Source organism: Panulirus ornatus, chromosome 51, assembly GCF_036320965.1.
Source record: "Panulirus ornatus isolate Po-2019 chromosome 51, ASM3632096v1, whole genome shotgun sequence".
NCBI lineage: Eukaryota > Metazoa > Arthropoda > Malacostraca > Decapoda > Palinuridae > Panulirus > Panulirus ornatus.
In genome coordinates this window covers 8,262,204-8,283,765 of record NC_092274.1, presented here as the reverse complement: position 1 = coordinate 8,283,765, position 21,562 = coordinate 8,262,204, and the positions used below count along the sequence as shown (strand labels likewise).

At 36.6% G+C, this 21,562-nt stretch overlaps 1 protein-coding gene across 2 annotated transcripts; it reads left to right on the top strand.

The window, feature by feature from the left end:
• Window positions 1–1,978: 1,978 nt before the first annotated feature.
• Window positions 1,979–14,571, top strand: Cdk5 (Cyclin-dependent kinase 5). Of its 2 annotated transcripts, none has more exons than XM_071691994.1 (7): window positions 1,979–2,110; window positions 3,684–3,772; window positions 5,043–5,236; window positions 9,242–9,329; window positions 12,135–12,306; window positions 12,534–12,745; window positions 13,860–14,571. In XM_071691994.1, exons 1-7 carry the CDS (start codon window positions 2,074–2,076, stop codon window positions 13,956–13,958), a joined length of 891 nt encoding a protein of 296 aa, XP_071548095.1. In that variant the 5' UTR covers window positions 1,979–2,073; the 3' UTR covers window positions 13,959–14,571. The 2 variants fall into 2 exon arrangements, with proteins under 2 accessions (XP_071548095.1, XP_071548096.1); XM_071691995.1 differs by lacking the exon at window positions 13,860–14,571 and adding an exon at window positions 13,346–13,470.
• The last annotated feature ends 6,991 nt before the right edge of the window (window positions 14,572–21,562 follow it).

Below are 21,562 nucleotides of genomic sequence, written 5' to 3'. Positions count from 1 at the left end.
GCAGGGATCCTGCAATGCTGGTGATGGTAGGAGGCATAAAATGAAGCAGAAGCAGGTGGGAGAAGTGCATGGCTGCTGAGTCAATGTGGAGCTCCTGTAGAAGTGGATGTGGCCCGTATTGCAGCATGGCTGTAGGTCCCATGTTGTTACAACTGCTGCTCGTGACGGGCAAAGGCGATGTCCTGCCGAAGGAGGACATTTGAGGTGAGGCGGCTTGAGTCTCCACGACTTCAGGTAATGGAGTAGTACACTTGTGGTCAAGTGGTGAGTCAGTTGCCTAACTGGTTTGGTGCTGTGATACACGAATAATTAAGAGGCAATGAGGTCAGGTCTGTGAGGGGTTGCTATTCTCAAAAAGGCATTACAGACGATTAAGTCGAATGTCATAAGCCTTTGACCTTCTCCACGCTGGTGAACTTGAGGGTAAGTCCATACAAGCAGCGCTTCTAATGGAAAGCATCATGTCATCTGTAATTACAGAGTTAGCTCTTAACCTGCTGCTGCCAACATTGAGTATAGATGTGAGGGATTTGTACTGCAAATCCAAGGACTATCGGGTCAGGTGAGGACACACGTTGTCCCCTGCTAACGGCAACGTCATTAGAGTGACCTTGGGTCACTGCATAGTCATTTTCTATAAAAATGAAGGTCAAAACCGTTAAAAAGCCAGCACAAACCACTGGGATAAAAAAATCATACCAAACCATGCCTAACAGATTTCGCTATGTCCGAGAAGGTAACACCGTAATTTCAATGTCTGTCTTTCCTGATAGTGATCTGCATTCAAAGCTGTACAATCTTTTTGTATCTTCTCCTGGAAACAATTTATCTAACGAATATCTATTCAATGAAATGATGGTAGCAAGATTACTATGATACGTAGAACGTACTTGATAATCATCGCAAGCCACCACGTCTCCTTCATGCCACTGTCATAGAGGATTAAAAATTGTCTAAACCAGTAACATTGATATAATCCACAAGAATAGATATCTATGTAGTTGTATTAGTTGTACCAAGTCCACCTACTTGTTTACATCCTTCAAAAACATGAGTTCGGGGTCTGACAGCAACCAACCACCATTCAAATTACTCCAGGCAAGTCTCCGCCAATCAGAGGCTTCCTTACAGACCTCATAGGAATCACTATTTGTTTACGTTTTGGGTAACTAACAACAATGGCGGCGAGAATTGACGGCAAACCACCGCTTTCACTTAATTCAAAATTTAACTCCTTCAAATATTCAGCTGCACATATCTATTAAGTGCCTACGAATGTTTTATTTTTTCCTTTACAAAAGGAAGAATCTTTTCTCGATCTGATATTCATACAATATTCAAATCATTCTCATCGATATACTGACCTACCTCCGCATACAATTTTATGCTAACTTCACCTGATGTCGACCAACGTCATAGAATTCACATCATACTGATCAACTCTCCTAAACAAGTAGCACCTCATGTTATTAAATGTTTTCTGGTCTTTGGAAGTAATCAGATACATATGATCAGACCCTCCAAGATCATCTTACGTTTATCCATTTATTAATCAAAGACAAATGTGTACCATACGCATCTTCCTTGTTCTAATAGTCTAACCAAATAAGACATTTCTGAGATAACGTAATAAATAATTTTGTTAGTAATCAGGTACAGGCATCAAACTCTGCAAAATAATAATACCATGAGATTACCTGTTGTAAGGTACAAACAGGTGTGCATATTACAGTAGCATTGTTAAGACGTTTAAAATGAATTCGATGATTACATCCGTTTCGTCTCTAACCATTTCACGTTTTTTTTTATAACACCCAAAGGCGTTCAAACAACTCCATCAAAACGTAGTTCTTACCAGCTAAATCATACAACGAAACGTTAATTTGAATTTAAACATAAGACGAAAACTTAATTGAAATGTAATATCATACATATAAAGAGGCAGAAATTAAAATAGAAAAGATGTCCATGTAGGACTTGGATGACGAAAGATGTAGGCCCGCGGGGGCTCCACTTGACAGCTGATGAGGTAAACAAACAGACGGAAGTCGCCCCCAACCAACCGCCGTTGACATGCAGAAGTATGAGAAGCTCGAAAAGATTGGTGAAGGTACGACTTTCCCTTGTCATTTTACACTTGGATATCATTCTTAATGAAACCTCCACCAGTGTGGAGGTGAAGGCTAGCCATTGGAAGCCCCAACTTCGGTCCCAGTTTACTCCAAACTCGTACCCTGGATGCTTTGCCTCCACATTTAAGGCTGGACGACCCTTTAGTAGGATGGCCTGACCTTATACGTGATCGCTAAGGGCCACCCACTGTTCAAGGGTCGTATCACTGTGCTGAACGCATTACTCTCGGAAAACGAGGACCTCATATATTTATTCTGATGTATAATAAATGCACAGTCTCGTCTCTAGTGAAGCACAGTTCCTTCTAACGTATGGGTTGCATTCTGGGTCGATCTCATCTAGCAGTCTTACTGCTACGGTGAAATGGCCGCCGACGTTTTGGCATATGTGTAAAGACTCATTTAAACACTTGACTTATTGATGGGAATCATTTCTTTAGGTAACTTACCAGTTTAAGTGTGTATCAAGACTAGCTTGAGATATAGAATAATTCTCGTTAAATTTCAGGAGACAGGACGTGCGTTTTACTGATGACAGACATTTGATAAAATTGATAACAAAGGATCCCTTACATCAGTGTGTATAGTTGATAAAGAACATGGGAATTTAGGTGTACCATTGACAACTCCATCAATCGTACAGTCTCATAAAGTAGGTCGGGCTTTGAAGTAAAGGGAAACTGTGGGGAAAACACTCGAAATAAACAGATGAGTGTGTAAGTAATGCATTCATAACAATCACCTAAATGTAGCACATAGTAAACAAACAGGAGGGATGCTTATATTAACCTCAAGTTAATTTCTAATGTCCTCATGCTATGCAAATCTTTTTCAACATATTCATAGAGTACCTTCCACAGTTTTAACATACTCTTTCACATGTATATTTTCAAATGATATAACATCAGTATTCCTAAGTTGACAGGGGGTGGCCTTTAAATCACATTTTTTATATAATTCATTTTTCAACATTACTAGCTTTGAAAAAAAGTTACTAAGATAATTTGAGATATTACTGCTCCTAGAAACAACCCTAATATTTCTTCTTGTGAACATCCAAGCTAATGTAATCTGGTGTGTATTGAACATATTATATATTCTACCACCTGATAGGAGTCATCCTTAAATTCTTTTTGGAATGATCACCTGTCTGTATCCTGTTCTCATGTTCTACATGCAGTCATACCAGTGCTCTAGTTTGCTATATATTTTGCCTCTAATAATTGTTACTTTTATCTTCATTCTGGATGTCAGAATTGCCATCAGAAATTGCTAACTTTATAAAGGAAGGTATCTCTTTCTCGGAGTCCATTTTAAAAATGCCAAATAGAACACACAGTTCTTCCATTGATCATTTGCTGATATGTGATAGTGCAAATTAGGAAAGAGGTGAAAAGGAGAAAGGTACATCCAAGTATTAATTAATGTGTTGTGATAGCTATGTTGTCTAAAGACTACTGTTGTTGGGTCACCGTTGACTTACTCTGAATACAAAATTACATGATATTTCTTACACTAATGCATTAATCACTTGTGTTCTTTAATTTTCAGGTACTTATGGTACTGTGTTCAAAGCGAAGAATAGGGAAACACAGGAGATTGTAGCTCTGAAGCGGGTTCGTCTAGATGATGATGATGAAGTAAGTCTGACCAATAAAGAATTTAAAGGATGGCTTTAAAGGGGAAAGAGCATAGACTATCACACTCGTCCATAGCAGACATTTTTTAAGTCAAAATATGAGTAAAAATAAGCAATTCAAATTTTGGGATAGTCAGGAGCCAAAGATCTTTGTGCACAGATTCTGGAAAGTCTGATGGATTTGTAGTCCTTATTCTTAGGGTGGATTACATCTATAAGGCTGTATTGTTGTCAATAGACTGAGAAGAGTACATTGTAATACAGGATTTACCTGCCCTAGAGTGTACCATACCCTGCTCCCTCATGACGTGCAGCCTTTAAGCTGCAAGAACCACATAAACGAGGTCTTAGAGTTGCATGCAATATGCTTACTTTTCTGCACCAAAATCTACTTTTATGGGGCTTCCACAGTACTTAGGAAGTTGGAGGGACCACAAGTCAATTTGTATAAATTTCTTCTGGGTACTACATGATGGATGCCCATGGAAGGTGAATCACACAAGAAGAATTGGCTGACTGAAGAAACAGGAAATATAGATGTTTTGTTTTGCACTTTTACTAATAGGCCCCCCCCCCCTTTATTTTTTCTTAAGTAGAATACATTGTTGCCTAGTGAGTGTAATTTTGCAACAACTTTCAGATGTAAACATGATTACAAACCAGGGAAGATATTTTCTCCTGTGTCTACATGGGTTTTATATAATTGATTTGTAAAACACAGGCATGGAAGGCTTTTTCCTCATTCAAATCAGCCCTGTACTAAAAATCATTTAATCTATATATCTTTTAACACACTCAAATTGATATTAAGAAAATTTTCTTTAACACCTCAGTGACAATAATTATGTCAAAGATTGAAATATGTAGAACAGTATACAGTTTGGTTTGGATGTCATATGAGCGAAATGTACTTTTTGTATCAGTTCTGAGATTTAAATCATCCTGCAGAGTAGAATGAGACAGCATTTGCTGTACATACAGTACTTCTGGGTGTGGCAGCACCTGCTGTACATAAAGTACTGCTGGGTATGTCAGTAGCTTCTATAAATACAGTATTGCAGGGTGTAGTAGCACCTGCTGTACTTACAGTACTGCTGGGTATGTCAGTAGCTTCTGTAAATACAGTATTGTAGGGTATAGTAGCACCTGCTGTACTTAGTTTTTCTTATTGTACGGTATAGTAGCACCTGCTGTACTTACAGTAAGTATTGAAGGATTAATATCGCACTGTACAGAAGATATGTTTATAACTTTTGTCTGTCATAATTCAGGGTGTGCCATCATCTGCTCTACGTGAGATCTGTTTATTAAAAGAGCTCAAACATAAGAACATTGTCAGACTGCATGATGTGCTCCACTCAGATAAGAAACTCACACTAGTGTTTGAACACTGTGATCAGGATCTCAAGAAATATTTTGATAGTCTCAACGGTGAAATAGATCCAGATATCGTCAAATCTTTTCTGTGAGTATGGTATTGTATTTTTTTATATCAATGTAGTAGCAGCTCTTTTCCTCTGAACAAGGCTTTTCTCTTATTTCTTATCTTAGGTATAATCTTCCTTTGTGACAAATCCCACATGACTTTAAAATCATTGTACTTCAGTACAAAACTCCTTTCTGTGCTGTTCACCATCTCCTCTATCCATTCCTATCCAGGTCTTCTTTCTTGATCTTGGTTAGGCATTAGATATATAAATTTCCTAGTAAAATATACTATTCCAAAGTGTATTCTGTTTGACAGAGACAGGGGAAACAAAATAGGAGCTTGTGCCATATTCTTAGTCATAGTTAATATTAATTAACTATGGAAAAATGCAGCAGCTGCTGGGAATATACACTCCGATTTTGTAAAGACTAACAAGTTTCATAAGAAATAGTATGATTAATTTGCAGGCCCCTTGCAAAGACACCTGAGATAGATGAAAAGCCTTCACAACCATTTAGCAGATGACTGTAATGAACACTATTCATTTATAATGGGAGACTTCGACACACCAGTAAAGAAACTGGGAAAATCCCTTTCCAGTAGCTTTGGGCATGAACTTTGTATAAACTAGTTTGATAATGTCCAAATGCAATTTCTCTCGAAACTTACCTACAGCATTGACAACCTTTCTATATGCATAGAGTTTCTTGATATCCACATGCATCTCATCGCTAGATCTAGTGACTGTGCCACTTTGCATTATTGGGTCTGGAGGGAGGAATGAACTGAGGGTTCACCAGGGGGATGTAAACTAGTTGTGGTGCATAGTAAGATTCTTTTAAGATTTCCTACACCAACTCCTAAGCACTGGCAAGCTCATCATCACTTACCTGTGCGAGTGCCTGGAGCCAAAGCATCAAGCCTGGTTCAGGAGTGGAAGCATCCAGTTCAAAAGAAAGCAAAGCCAGGCTTAAGAGGGATGGTCTCACACTCCCACTATGGGCAGAACTCACCACTCATCGTAGCTTAACTGATGTGTTGGTGACCCACTTTTAATGCTTTGTTGGTGTTTGGGAGCAGTGACAATGGCGAGGGCATGCAGAGCCTGCAGAAAGTTTAAGATGGAGGTTGACTGCTAAATAAAGATCTCGCCATACATGAAAGCTTTGATACAGGTGACTAACAAATTTAGGTTTCATATAGCTTCCATTTATTTTAATTCAAATGTTGATCATTACGATAGTCATGAAAAAATAAAAAAGTCTAGACATCCAAATTTTGATGACTTTTGTCAGAAGCAAGGATGGTGCTGTAAGTGAAAATTATGAACATAGAGCTAGAAAAATGTTCAGTAAGGCATTTAGAAAACAATAGGGAACATATGTACCAATTCATAACAATAATGATTTTCTAGAACTAATACACAGCGGTGGAAAACTGTGATAAAGAACCATCTGTCGTTAAAGAAAAAAGCATACATTCAGAGAGATCAAAAACCTGTAAAACAGAAAATTAATTTACACTGAACAAATATCTTATACTGCATTTCATTGTCAACATGAAGCACATATAATTGAAAATAGCAGAAGAAAGCCAAAAGAACTTTTTTAGAAGCAAGAAAATCACTTCCCGCTTAACTGGTCTACTTATGAAAAAATGCTTTTAACCCTTTTGATGCAAGCATTTGATGTCGGAATAAACATTCATATCACGCATCTGTAATGTTTGCATTTCCTTAAGGCTACCAGAAAATGTTTCCCTTTTTTGCATCATTTAAGAGCATCACTAGGACCTTCCAATAACATACACGCATGAACTTGTACTATTAGCTTAGTCTTTTTCCAGATTTCACTGATCACATGGTGTATGTGGTCTTCAGCTCTGTGTTCTGAGTTGCTTTGATTAATTTATAGGGGAGCTACAAATATGGAATGCATATAACATTTCTAAGATATGAAGATTTTAAACTCACAGATCCCACAACCCATACAAATATAATAATGACAAAACAGCAACGCAAAATTTACCAAACAAGCATTGAGCAACTACTTCCCAACCTAGTTCTAAGTGCAACCTCACCAGACATACATCCATCTGAAACAGCACTCCTCAGACATGCATGCCACTCTTTTCTGTCACTCATCATTCCAACATTTACAAACATAGTTTCAACATACCCCAAGATCCCTTATGCTTAAGATACCCCTTCAACACAACAAACCAAACTCTTACTCCTGTTAACTTGCTCTAACTCCACAGGGAACACACACACATCACAAGACTTTACAACCTGTGGGTCCATCCAACATATGTGGATGGCAGGAGCCATCCTGCATGTTCAGGCCCTGATTGCTCCAAATCCTATTCTCTCAATCCTTCCATCTCTAATTTGGTTTCCCCGTTCTCCTTGTTCCCTCCACTTCTAACATATGTATCCTCTTTGTCAACCATTCTTCCTGTATTTTCTCCATATGTCCAATCCCCAGGATCTTCATCTATACAAAGTACACAGCTCTAATGGTATCCAGAATGGTACTTGGTTGTGTTTGATGATAAGACTATGAGGAATGAGAAATATTCCAAAGTGAGATAACTTGAATAGAAATTTAGGTTCCAGTCTGATACATGACTGATGAAATTCATCCACCTGAAATGCAGCATTAACAATGACAGTGGAATGAGCCCAAGCTATGGCTCTGGTTTTATTGATATGAAATCATAGATATCTTCCTGTTATAGTGACTTTACAGTACCCCATTCTGTTACCAGAAAACCACATGAGGAGTAATGTTGAAGAAATAAGTTACATATGGAAAAACCACATGAGGAGTAATGTTGAAGAAATAAGTTACATATGACTGTCAAGATTGCTTTAAATAATACAGACAGAGATCTTTCTTTTCTTTCATACTATTCACCATTTCCCGCCTCAGCGAGGTAGCGCCAAGAACAGAGGACTGGGCCTCCGGGGAAACATCCTCACCCGGCCCCCTTCTCTGTTCCTTCCTTTGAAAGAAAAAAAAAAAATCAATTCCGATGGGGTGGTCCTTAAGTATGATATAACCAAATAGACAATTTGAGGTACCTCTCCTGCTTGATTAACTGATCACTGCTTTCTCCCACTTAACCCCTACATATTCACTACCACCTTTCATCACAGTGCCATTTACTGTCCGCTAGATCAGTTAATGAGCATTATCTGTAACTGACCCAAACTTAGGGTATGCAGCACCAATTTGATGAACTTTGCTTAAAAAGTTATGTATATTTCCTAGAGATATGTAAATTATGGCTTAAAAATTTTTACTTGAAACAGCTTTGTCCATGGACAAAAGGAAAGGATGAGAGATGATATGGAGGGCATTTAGGACCTTCAGTTCTTTAAGAGGGAAGGAAACAATCAGCTGAAGGGCATAAGGGAAACTGAACAAGTTAGAAGAAATGTAAATAAATACCTCTACTATAACAAGAGTATTTTGTAAGCAGAAAAAGCTAAATGAAAAATTAGTGAATCAAAACAAAATGAAAATCTATAGAATGATTGAGAGATAGGGTCCTTTGATGATAAAACACCCTCCCATATACTCAAGTTGGTAATAATGCATAATCATACACACTTGGTCAGCACTAATTATGGTGCTCGGTCCATTCCAGCCATTCTATTGTATACTGCACTTTCCTTCTTGTCTTCAGTACATCTAGGAATACAGTCTCCCTCAAACATGGTCATGCTTTGTAGTTTGTCTCTCCTAGACCTGATATACCCAGGATTGTTTCCCCTACATTTCTTACATTCCAAAGCTCTTCAAAGTGTTTAATTATAGCTCCACCATACATTTTTTCTTTTTTTGCTCTGTTAGCAATTCAAAAAGCTACCTTTCTAAAAAGCCTTCTAATAATGGCAGTTGTGTTTGCAGCTAATACAAAAACTGGTATAAAGGGTTACAGTGATGGTGAAGTATGGATTTCTGCTTTCACTTTCTCCAGAACAGAACAAATTACACGAAAAGGCAGTTTTTAACTTGAATCTGGTTACTTCAGGTTTCAACTCCTACGAGGACTGGAGTTTTGTCATAGCAGAAATGTACTTCATCGTGACCTCAAACCTCAGAATCTACTCATAAATAAGGTATGGTCATGTATATTAGGAGACATGAATCTATCCTACCCCACCCTACCCTTGAATTGTAAGTGCATGTTAGTCTCTGAGAAGTCCTATTGGATGTGAAATTTTATAAATCTAAATTCTATCCATTTAATGTGCATCCAGTGACCCTGATATGTTCCTTAACTCTCTGCTGCCCAATTTTTGATAAGTGCAGTTTCTGAAATTAAGAATGTGAGATTTATACAACCCTGAAAATGATTGTGTGAAAAGAATACATAACTATGAGTACCTTTGACAAAATATTGCAATTAGGCAGAGCCATTGTGTAGCTGTCACTATGCATCCTGCTTTTTTCACAATCTTTTTTTTCTTCTGTCACACACATTGCATAACTAGTCTTCTTTTAAAGGTTGAAGTATTCACTCCATGCATACCTAATGTCACTGGGACAAACTATGAGGGGCATTTTTGTTTTTTTGCTGGGCGCTTTAATATTTTTGTTTGAAGCTTTCTAGATATATTCCAGAAAGTTTTATAGATTTAATTACTCATTTTCTTCCAAACTGTGATTCTAATCCTTTAATGTTTTCTAAAAATTTTCTAGTCTACTTTCATGCAGATATTATCACGTCTCTCTCCTCTTCTTTCAACACTCAATATTTCAAGTTCTTTCAATCTTTCATGATATTTCACAGGTTTTGTTCCTTCAGCTTTACCAGTTAAATGTTTGTGTTTTCTCTCGGGGTTTATTAATCTAGGCATACTTAATTGGTGGACATATAGCGTGATAGTATTCAAGTTTCCTTTCTTACATACACTTTGAGCTTTTTCATCATCAGCCTTCTGTATCTCAGTGAAACATTTAAGATACCTAGAAATCTGACATTTTCCTCACTCACATTCTCTTTTCATATTGGCCCTTGTAAAGCACCACTGTTATGTTGTTGATCATTACATGACATGTATTTCTTCCATTGAGCTCCATCAACTCTTCTGCTCTTTTATGTAGTACATTTCAAACTCTGCATTTTTTCTTTACTTTCTAATTCTGAAATCACAATCAACAATTTATACAAAACAAGGCTGTATCTTTAGATAGATCTAAAACAAAGTTTTTATAGTCAAAGGTAATAAGGCGGCAAACACAACTTAGCCATGGTAAGTAAGAAATGATTTTTCTGTTTATTTTTCATTTCTAAACGAAGAATCATATTCTCTATGTTATCATTTGTGCTAACAACATTACAGTTTATCATTCGTACTAACAACAATAGTTTTCCAAAAGTCAATGTACTGCAGTTGTATTCTAGGGAGTACCCTACCATGTGATATATCGTCATACAAATGGAATTAATGTGACAGTTTTACTTCAGTCAGACAGAAATGGCTATAAACAATGAAATTATCTCAAATTTTTACCAGTGGAAACTGAACCAAAGTTATCAAAATATTCAAAGGCAATAAACCCATATGGAGATGGCTGTATTCATAACAGTTAAGACATTTAAAATGCAGGCACCATCCGTAGGCATTCAAATAAAAGCCTTCAATAAGTTTATGGTCAGTATGGTACAGTATACCTTATAATATAATGTTTTCTCAGCATGCAGTGCCATTATTTCTTATATCAAAATAAGCCCACAAATGTGTATAATAATTTGCACCAACACAGATATGTTTTCTTTATATCATGCAGGGATCCCCTGCTTAGTGCTGATGTCCCTGGAAAAGCTGTTGCAATACAAAGAGTCATTAAACAAGCAGTGAAAACACACCATATACTACGAAGCACTAATTTCCCATACCTAACCCCTATTCATGAAAAAATGTGTATAATAATTTGTGTATAATGTGTACAATAATGTGTATAATAATTTGTGTATAATGTGTATAATAATGTGTATAAAAATGTGTATAATAATTTGCACCAACACAGATATGTTTTCTTTATATCATGCAGGGATCCCCTGCTTAGTGCTGATGTTCCTGGAAAAGCTGTTGCAATACAAAGAGTCATTAAACAAGCAATGAAAACACACCATATACTATGAAGCACTAATTTCCCATACCTAACCCCTATTCATGCAAAAATTTGTACTAAGAACAACTTGCCACACAATCTTATTTTCTACTTTAAGCAATATTTAATGAAAACTTGCCAGAAAATGTGGTGATGAGGGCTTGAGGTGGTGGTGGAGTGGGATGGGGGCAGTGCGAGTCACTGATAGGGAGGAACACTACATTTATCTGTCACTTCTCGTGATTCAGTAGTTTAGTTGGAGGTGGATGAGAAGTTTTTAGAAGCCTTTTGAAAAAGCTGTCCCATGTTAGCTGTGTAGAAAATCTCCTTCTATCTATAAATTTCTTTTTAGACACGTAAAATATGTCAGCCCTCTACAGAGTTTCAAGGTATGTTTGTGATTGGGATTCACATCATTAATGTGTGCCATGAGCTTATTTGGTTGACCTTTTCTATATATTGTTTGTATATTACCAAAAGCCAGGGGTATGTTTCTGCCCTTTCCTCATTCTCTTTTTTTTTACCTCCAGCTGCATTATTTTTAAAATCTCTCACAACTGCAAAGGGTAGCATGTTGTTATAGAAGTTTGTACCCTAATTCTCAATCGTCATAATAAGAATTTTTCCTGGAAGGCTCTGTCATCTGTTTCTGATGCTATATAACTAAGGCAGTAGAGGAAAGCAGGTATGAAAACAAATATATTCAAGCTTAATCTGCTTTTCATTTTACTTATTTCCAATATGACAAGGAATGTATTGCTTCTGTGTTTGCAACAGCTTGTAAGTACAATTTCCTTTCATTGTAGAATGGTGAGTTGAAATTAGCTGATTTTGGCCTGGCGCGAGCATTTGGAATTCCCGTAAGATGCTACTCAGCAGAAGTGGTTACTCTGTGGTACCGACCCCCAGATGTTTTGTTTGGGGCCAAGCTTTATAACACATCAATTGATATGTGGTCTGCTGGATGTATATTTGCTGGTAGGTGTTGTATGGTCTGTGAGTTCAGAAAGTATCTAAAATGTACTGGTTATGTATATTTACTGGACCTCTGGCTGTATATATTACCATATTGCTTTCTTTCGTCTGTTTCCATGCACTACCTCGCTAATGCGGAAGACAGCGTCAAAGTCTGATAAATAAATATATAATTGCTGGAAGGTATAGTATTGTATCAATTTCTCAGCAGCATATTTCAATAATCACAGAACTGGCAAATGCTGGACGGCCACTCTTCCCAGGAAGTGATGTAGATGACCAAGTGAAGCGCATATTCAAACTGTTGGGGACCCCCACAGAAGAAACATGGCCCGGGATGACCTCACTGCCTGACTACAAATCATTTCCTCTATATCAACCCACTATGACCTTGGCACAAGTTTGTCCTAAGCTCAGCAGTAAGGGGAGAGATTTATTACAGGTGAGCTTAGCTTTACTGTAAGGGTAGAGGCTTATTGCACGTGAAAATTATTATAGGTGAAAAAGCTCAGCAGTAAGGGAAGATGTATATTAGAGGCGAGCTATGCTCAGCATTTAAGAGGAGAAATTTACTATAGGCGAGCTAAGCTCAGCATTAAGGAGAGAGATTTACTACAGGTAAGCTAAGATCACTAGATACTGTCACAGTTTATTACATGTGAGCTTATTCATCTAATTGATAACATGATGGGTGTTATGAACAGGCTATTTTATAATGCAATCCTTGAAAGTTGAATAAGCATATAATTGATAACGTGATGGGTGTTACGAACAGGCTACTTTATAATGCAATCCTTGAAAGTTGAATAAATTTTTTAGAAATTTATTTTTTGAAGCATGTTATAAACTGAATCTGTGCCAAAGGGCCTCCTTATTTTGGCAGGAACATGTGCGTATACAGTTACTGATACAGTCAGGCAGAGATTAGGCATGGTTCTGTTTAGATTAACAAAGATTTTATTGCTCTGAAAGATGCCACTCTAGCATGCTAGATACAGTATAAATAGATATTAATGAAAATCTGTTACTGCATCTGTTCAAGAGATACTAAGATCAACCAAGGATTGGACACCATGCGACCACATACCACCCAAATGATATCTGAAAAGCACACCAGATACATTCTCACCCATTTACCACACCATCATCAAACCAACCCGGTGCTCTTTAAAAGAAGTGCCCTCATTTTGTCTCTGTTGCTGCAGCCTATTCTACAAACTTGGTCATCCCTGTCCTTTGCCAGCGAGCAGGGTGAAGGACCATTATTTGGTAGATTTAATTTTCACAAAATCAATGCACTACACCCTCTCAATGTAAGTGGAAGTAAAGTATGTGATAATATAGAGATTTCTCTATGAGCCTCATTTATGTACACTCAGGAAATTTCTGAGAATGCTTCCTTGAAACAGAAAGCATCCACTTTGGTGTCAAAATAGGCTTCTTCCCTCACATATTTCTCGTTTTTTCCTCACTTTTACAGTCTTAAGAATTTTGCTGTATGTCATACAATGCTCTACTTATGCAACATCAGTCTCAGAAAGAAAACTCTTTTTCAGCGACTACTCATCTGCAATCCTGCAGTACGAATGAGTGCAGAAGATGCCATGGCACATGCTTACTTTGCTGATCTCTCCCCATCTATCCGCAATGTATAGAAAATGGTGATCATCTGCTTGATCAGTGAGAATATATGAACAAAGCCTGATCATTTAAATGTTTGTGTGAAATAATGTTGAAAAGTGTGTGTACAGTGTATGAGAAGGCAATAGATTTATAGAGTTTTCCACTTCTAACCAGTAAGAAAAAGACAGTTTTCTAAAATACATATATTATTCATTATAAGGAAATTTCTGTGATGGGGATTAACCTGTTTTATATGAATTAACCAGTGTAACTTGTTCTCATTAACACAGGTGGTTACAGCTAAGGAGATTTAGGATAGTATGTGAACCTGGTTGTTCACTCAAATGTCTCAGGCCTCATCTTGTAAAATAATCCTCGGTGTGCTTTCAGAAATGGAAAAGAAAATTTTTACAGCAAGACACCCTCTCATCCATGTCCCTTTTTTACGCTACGAATGGAGTAGTCTGTAAAAATTTTATAGTTTCTCCCCATTTCATTTTGCTTGTAGCAAGACAGGCATTGGATGTTTAAACCCTATATGTACTGTGAGTGACAGTGAAATCTTCAGGGAATGCAATGATCTGCATTTCTGTCGACAGAGGTGTAGAGTTTACTATATCTCTACCAATTATTTCACTCAAACAGTAAATATTATGTCTGGCGGTATTGTCAGTGGGATGATAAATATGCGCCCATCTTTGTTAAACAAGAGCAGCTTTTACAATAGTTTTTCAAAGGATATGGTGGATGGGTTAGTATCATAATTAAGACAGAGGATTATCACAGTCAGTGGAAGAGCAGAGTTGGTGAGCCTATATGGTTACAGTTAATTGATCTTTACTGTTTGCAAATGAGAATTAGCAGCTGGTAGACTAAAGTGTCATCACTGTTAGTTTGAGAATATTTCTGAAAGGAGAGGAGAGCTGGTATCTCATTCTTGCTGTTAAAAAAATAGGTTTTCTTTCAGTATTGTCAGTCAGAAAGCAGTATGTTTACCATTATATTTCATAAGCTGTTTCTCTACATTTAGAAAATATTAAAGATTTTTTATTGATGATCCCTAAATCTTTGATCATCTAATAAGGCAAATACACTGCCTAGGCTCTAACATTTTCAGAGCTTTGTTAGCAAATGGTTTTGCTGTCACACAACTGAAGAATTTTTAGTTTCACTGGTTTGAAGGATTATCAAAATTCATTCGCTGTCCTTCTGTCTAAAGTACTGTACCATGTGGCTAAAGATCTGCTTACTTTCCCCCAATAGCACTTTTTTGTATGCTGTCCTTTTCAGAAATGTTAAAGTGATTATTGACTAACTGGGCAAGGGAATCAAGAGGGTACAAACAAAAGGAAGAGCCAAGAAAAAAAAAAAAGGAAGAGGGGGGTTAAAGGAATATTTAGAAAATCTTCTGGAAATATCCAACATACCACAAAGTGGGACTACATTTGTGGTACAAAGCAAGAAAGAGATTGAAAAAATTTCATCATATTAGGGGGCATTTTATTTCCCCCACGGTTGTGCTTCCATGGGCTATATGCTTGCCCCTTAGGTATCTTATTTTCACCTTATACTCTGAGTGTAACACTAATCTAGTTCTGTCAGTTGTACCATATTTGCAGGAATTGTACTCTGTTAAATATATGTTTAGCAGTGCAGTAGTATCTGTGAAGAACATCTGACTGTTGCTGCTTGTTAACCCCGCTAAAAACTGATTTACAGAGAATTAGTTGTCAATACACTTTTACTGCTTTTCATGTATTACTTCGAGATAAGTGCATTGTGTTTTCTCTGTAATTCTTCTGATCAAATCTAATGAAAATCAAAACTGTATTTGGGGAAAAAGTAGTAATACAGTTTCCAGTGAAAAATGGTAAATGTTAGGACAAGTTATGACAGAAAAGTATTATGAACTGGGGCTAAATGTTAAGCTGAAACAAGTTGTTGATAATATACCAAATTGATATACTACAGTATACACCATGGAATAACAAGATTACCTAAAGGAGGTGAAATTACACTTTCCAGCATACTGCAAGTGTAAATGACTGGTTAGCAAACCCAAAAACTCAATCATCTGTTCATTTATTTACTTATACTTAACCCTAGACAAATTTATACGAAAGAGTCCTGGTGTTACTTAGAAACATTCCAAAGGTTTTTTTGCAATGCAAAGCTGCAATACTTCCAATAGCAGGGAAGTGTAGACTCACTTGAAGCAAGAAGTTCTTTGATGAGATTGTACTCCCAATGAAACAGCCCCATCAAAGGCAACTTTTCACTCGTGGTGTAACCTTGCAGGCAGAGCCAAATAACAACCCCAATAGTTCAGTAACCATAAACATATCAAGCAGCCTTGAAAAAAAAATTATAAATTGAATTTCTGTCAAAATCCTACAGACACTAGCTATGTTGAAGAGATATTTGGGAACTATTAAACCTTCCAAACTGTACTTAATGACGTCTTTATCTTATTTTGTAACATAGCCAAGAAAAATCTATACAAAGATATGAAACATAAACTATTGTTTCAGAACACAGTATTATTTCTAGGAAAGTTTGAATGAGGATATATGATTGGCTAAGTAATGAGTAAATACTTATAATACAATATATAGCTCCTCTTCTGTATGAAGAGAGCATACAGCAGTGAATTACTGTAACTGAAGTTGTAGAAATGTTTTGAACTGTTATATCATCATGAGTATAAGGATTTACAGACTGTACCCATCTATCTGTATCTCTGACACCTGTTCCAGTTGGAACTCCTTCAAAGGGGTGGCTATGGCAATAGAGTCACCATATCAAGTGAACTCCAGTGCCACTTCTTAGCCTTTAGTGCCCCACCCTTATAGGCTACTGGCAGAGGGCAACTCTAGTGCAGTGTTTGCCAAAGCTCCTACCTGATGTTCCTGCTGACTACTTCTATCTAATGTTCCTATCAACTATTACCTAATGCTCCAGCCTTAAATGTTCCTACCTACTACTTCTATCTACTGCTCCTACCATCTTGCCAAAAGGCAGGGCTAACACAGTAGTGCTCACCACAGGAAAAACTAAGGTTATGAAGAATGTGTGAGTTGAGTGTTGTCAAGTGTTATGTATGACAAGGAGAGATTGTACATTTGTGGAGATAATGCCAGTGGCCCACATGTTGGTGATGCAGAAAGAAAAAACATCTACCTGGGTCAGAGGAGTGCAATTTGACATCCACTTAAGTGCTGGCTCATTAACCACATCACTTATACTCCTGATACCCAAGTGTGTAGTATGGACATGGAAAAAAGCTTCTATTCTTATAGTTACCATCATACGTAGAGAATGCTAAGACTATAAATACCTTCAAAAGTCGTTTCGACAGATATTTTAAAAATTCAGGTATACTCTGAGAAAAATACCATAAATAAACTGTATAAATGACAGTGGTAATGGGGACAGTAGAAGGCTAATGTGCAGCAGCGGAGAGTGTGATAGCTTAAAAAACTACTGAGAAGAATAATATTTTCTTGCAAAGTTAAACTAATTTTTACTAGACAACCCAGTTGTGGGCCAATCAAGCCTCTTGTCTGTCATTCTCGAGTAAACACGTAGATTGATGAATTTATCAATTTTGCTTATATTCTCTTCACTGATGTCAGGCTTAGCAGTTACAAGAACTACCCTTGCATATCAGAGTCCTGAAGTGAAGTCTTAGCCAGGCACCATTTCACTTACTTGTATGTGGATACTCACAGGCAAATCACAAGGGCTTAAGCACACAGGCTTTTTAGCTTATAAGTAAATTGGTTCATTTAGTGTGGGTGTTTAAGATCCAGGAAAACAGAGATCAGTAATGTATGTGTGTTGACGCAGATTACAACACAACCTTTACCTTTTATTGAGATCCCATAGCACATAACCATCTAGGCCAGGGTTCTAAACGAATAAACAGTTGAGTCTTAATAAAGACCTCTAATTTGTGTTGGCTCTTTTGCCATGGCCACACCCTTGAGGGAGTTACCAGAGGGAACTGTCACCAGAGATGTAGATAAATGGATAGCACCGGAATTTATAGTAATATTTGTCCTAACTGTAAGTCTGTTTTTTCAAAAAAAAATGAAATGGCAGTCCTGTTGCAGATATCACTTGACCGAAATATTTCTTGGAGTACCTGATAGGGAAACTTTAGCCTTAAGATTCCAAACAAATATTAATTAGCAGTTAAAAAAGGTTCATTTTAATTCTCATAATTTTAAGATTTACAACATACCTTTTCTTTAAAAAACAATTGGCAGCCAGTTCTGAACATAACTAAAAACAATGACACCTATATTGCCATAATTGAACGACAGTTAACAATGCTTGCTTTAAGAATCTAATTCAGTGGGTCTCTGAAGCAAGGAAATCAAATGGCATAAATATTCTGCCTTATTTCTCAGACATAATTCATCTGCATAAAAACTTTTTTGCATTGCTCATTTTAATGGGTAACATGCCGAACTGATAATGACTAAATTAATATCCATCAGTACCAATATGGATATGAGTATGTAATGATAGGGTGAAATAAAAAAGTAGTAATTTAAAAGAATATAGTTGAGAGAGTTGAAGAGGGTGTGTTGAAACGGTTTGGATGTATGGTGAGAATGAGTGAGGAGACGTAGAAAAAGAGGATATATGTGTCCAAAGTGGAGGAGACAAGAAGAAGGGATTAACTAGATAGGAGATGGAAGAAAAAAGTTAATAAATTTTGAGTGCTCGGGACCTAAACATGCAGAAGGATGAAAGGCATGCACAAGAATGATGTGGTATACAGTGGGGTGATGTTCTGTCAATGGACTGAACCAGGGTATCTGGAGCAGGTGGGGAAAACCACAGAAAGGTCTATGGGGCCTGGCTGTGGATAGGGGGCTGTGGTTTCAGTGTATTACACATGTCTACTAGAAAACTGATGTGAATGAATGATTCTTTTTCTTTCTCTGGCACTACCTCGATCATGCAGGAAACCCAAAAAAAAGTATTGAAAAAATTACTCATACATTCTGCACTCTATTAAGTTGAATTTCTACAAAAAAGAAAAAAGGGGACAACATCAGGGTTAAGGTGGTGAATCTTTTCTCAGAGGAAAGATTGCAGAGTTGTAGAGAAGAGGCATTTATATGCAAATTATAAATCAGAATTTCTTCATTAAATACTATAAATGCTTTAACAGATAGTTTATCAATAACAGTTTTTAGCATTATTTCTAGATAGCTCATTAATTATAGTTTTTTGCATTATTTCCCAATAGTTATTTTTACTGATGCAGAGCAGTTTTTATGAGATGGGGGATAAATTATGAAATATTTACTTTCAGTGATGACATGTTGCATGAGAGACAGGTAAAAAAATACATTGACGGATATATACTAACTTCAGGTGTGCTCTGTTTAATTTAGAAATATATTCAAACAGCTCTCTCAATAGATTTTTTCAGATTTTTAATAACTGTCACAGCCATCTCAAGCAATATATAGCATAAGAATTTTACAATTGATTTTGCATCAGTAATGATAAATAGAATGTAAGTACATTCATCCCTAACATTATCATAAAGCATATATACAGTGCCAAATTTTGTCTCCATAACTCAACACATTTGAATGGGTGAAAGTTAACATCCTTTGATTTAATAACAATGTTTTCAAGAGCTTTGATTTATTTGCCTTTTTAATATGCACAATTATTTACAAATATCCTTTTCTTAGAGAAAAGGTTGTTTTTATAAGCAATATTTTCTTCTGTGCAACCCAGCTTATCAAGATAAAGATTCTTCGTTTTCCTTCACTATACTTAGAAGGCATCAAGTGTGCCTCAGTTTATAAATTGAAATGTGAAGAAAGTATTACCCGAAGTTCCTTATTCATTCTCTAAACTATATGAAAACCATCAGGACAAAAAGAATAGTTTTGGAAGGTTTTATGTGAATCATCCCATTGAAATTGCAGAAAGTTATACGAATTTATGAACACACCACCCAGCTCTGAATCATGGAGATGGTTTAAATGGTTCCGATAGTAAATTAGACATAGCTATAACTAGTATATAATTGATAAGGGATTATAACAGCCACTGACTCTCTTACTTCATTTTAAAACACAGAGAATGCATGGAAAGTGTTCTTTTTGTTTCAAGCAGATTTCTTACAAGTGTTCTGACAATAAAACTAGATGCTGATGCATCGGATAATCTTAAAATATATCAATCAAACTTTCAAGTGCTCTCACAACTATCATTTCCATAAACGGATATCATGTTCAAAGACAGAAGAGTGAAAATAAATATGGTAAAAAATTATCATACCATACTCTTGCAATGGGACCTTTACCGCTGTTGAGGAAAAATAATAGCAAGTAAAGTATGCAGTATGAGAAGACAGATAAAGGAGGGATAAATTATACAGTATAATGGGGATCAAACGTTCATGAATGGTGATCTAAAGGAGGTCTATGATGAAAGCTTACAATCACCCAAATCAAGCATTCATAGGATATATAAAATGTAACATTACAAACCAGTCTTTTTTTTTTGAAATGCACTGCAGGTAGTTAAACTATAAATGCAAAAATTTGAGAATATACATTTTTTTTTTTTTTCATACTATTCGCTATCTCCCGCGATAGCGAGGTAGCGTTAAGAACAGAGGACTGGGCCTTTGAGGGAATATCCTCACCTGGTTTACTATATTTTGTATCTTCATTTGAATAAAAAACAATAATGTTAAATTTAACTACTTTGATCAGTTAAGCTGCCATCTATCCATTTGGAGAATAAGTATTTCAAAGCACTGATTAGGAGAGTACTTGCAACTTGGCCTTTTAAAGGGAGTTTCATACGGCTATGATCTTAAGTCTCTAACATCATGCAATTCTGGAGTGGAAGCGCATAAAACATGTATTGTAATACCATGTTTTGCCATGTGTGGATACGTTTGGATTTCTGTAGTGACTGAAAGCTCCTCCTAAATGGCTAGTATGATAAACGGCCAATCAGCTGCAGCTACCTACTTATGTTGGAGGTACATTTTTGTTTCCATAAGAATTTAATCTTTATAAGTGTATGGTAATGTAATGCATATCTGATAATTCAGTGATTGCTGAACTGTCTATTCAATGAATATGGCTAAAATTTTCAGTTGTTACTTTTTTTGCTGTTCAGTATTTTACATCTTGAATACAGGGGATCCTTGCAGAACAAAATAGTTGTACTCGCAGCAATTGTTATGAGAGTAGAATGTCACTGTATGAGTAACTGAAACTTATGTTATAAGGGGGTTAAGTTCCAGACAAAAAATTCTCCCAATTTAATTCTTATGTATGGACTTTACCCACAACAGATTACTATACTTTAGTATCAATTAGACTCTCTGATTCAGCAATTATTGCAATTTCACTGGTAAATCAGATGATACTTAATGATTCTTGCTGAGATTGATGGGATTGTGGAAAGTGGTGATAGAGTGGGAAAGACCTGGAGTGAATGGTTTGTTAAGCATTCCAAAGTAAGTTTATCTTTTTCTATCTATTCAACCTATGTCTCTAGCACTTATCCCATCTGGAAACTCCCATGAAGGGGGTGGCCACGGCAAAAGTCTCCACTTATCCCTGTCCTTACATGCCTC

Bases quoted from the DNA above. Each gene is read 5' to 3' on its own strand.
- Cdk5 (XM_071691994.1), top strand. From the start codon at position 2,074: ATGCAGAAGTATGAGAAGCTCGAAAAGATTGGTGAAG. The intron at 2,111-3,683 runs GTACGACTTTCC...TTTAATTTTCAG, and splicing joins GCTCGAAAAGATTGGTGAAG to GTACTTATGGTACTGTGTTC. The intron at 5,237-9,241 runs GTGAGTATGGTA...TGGTTACTTCAG, and splicing joins GATATCGTCAAATCTTTTCT to GTTTCAACTCCTACGAGGAC.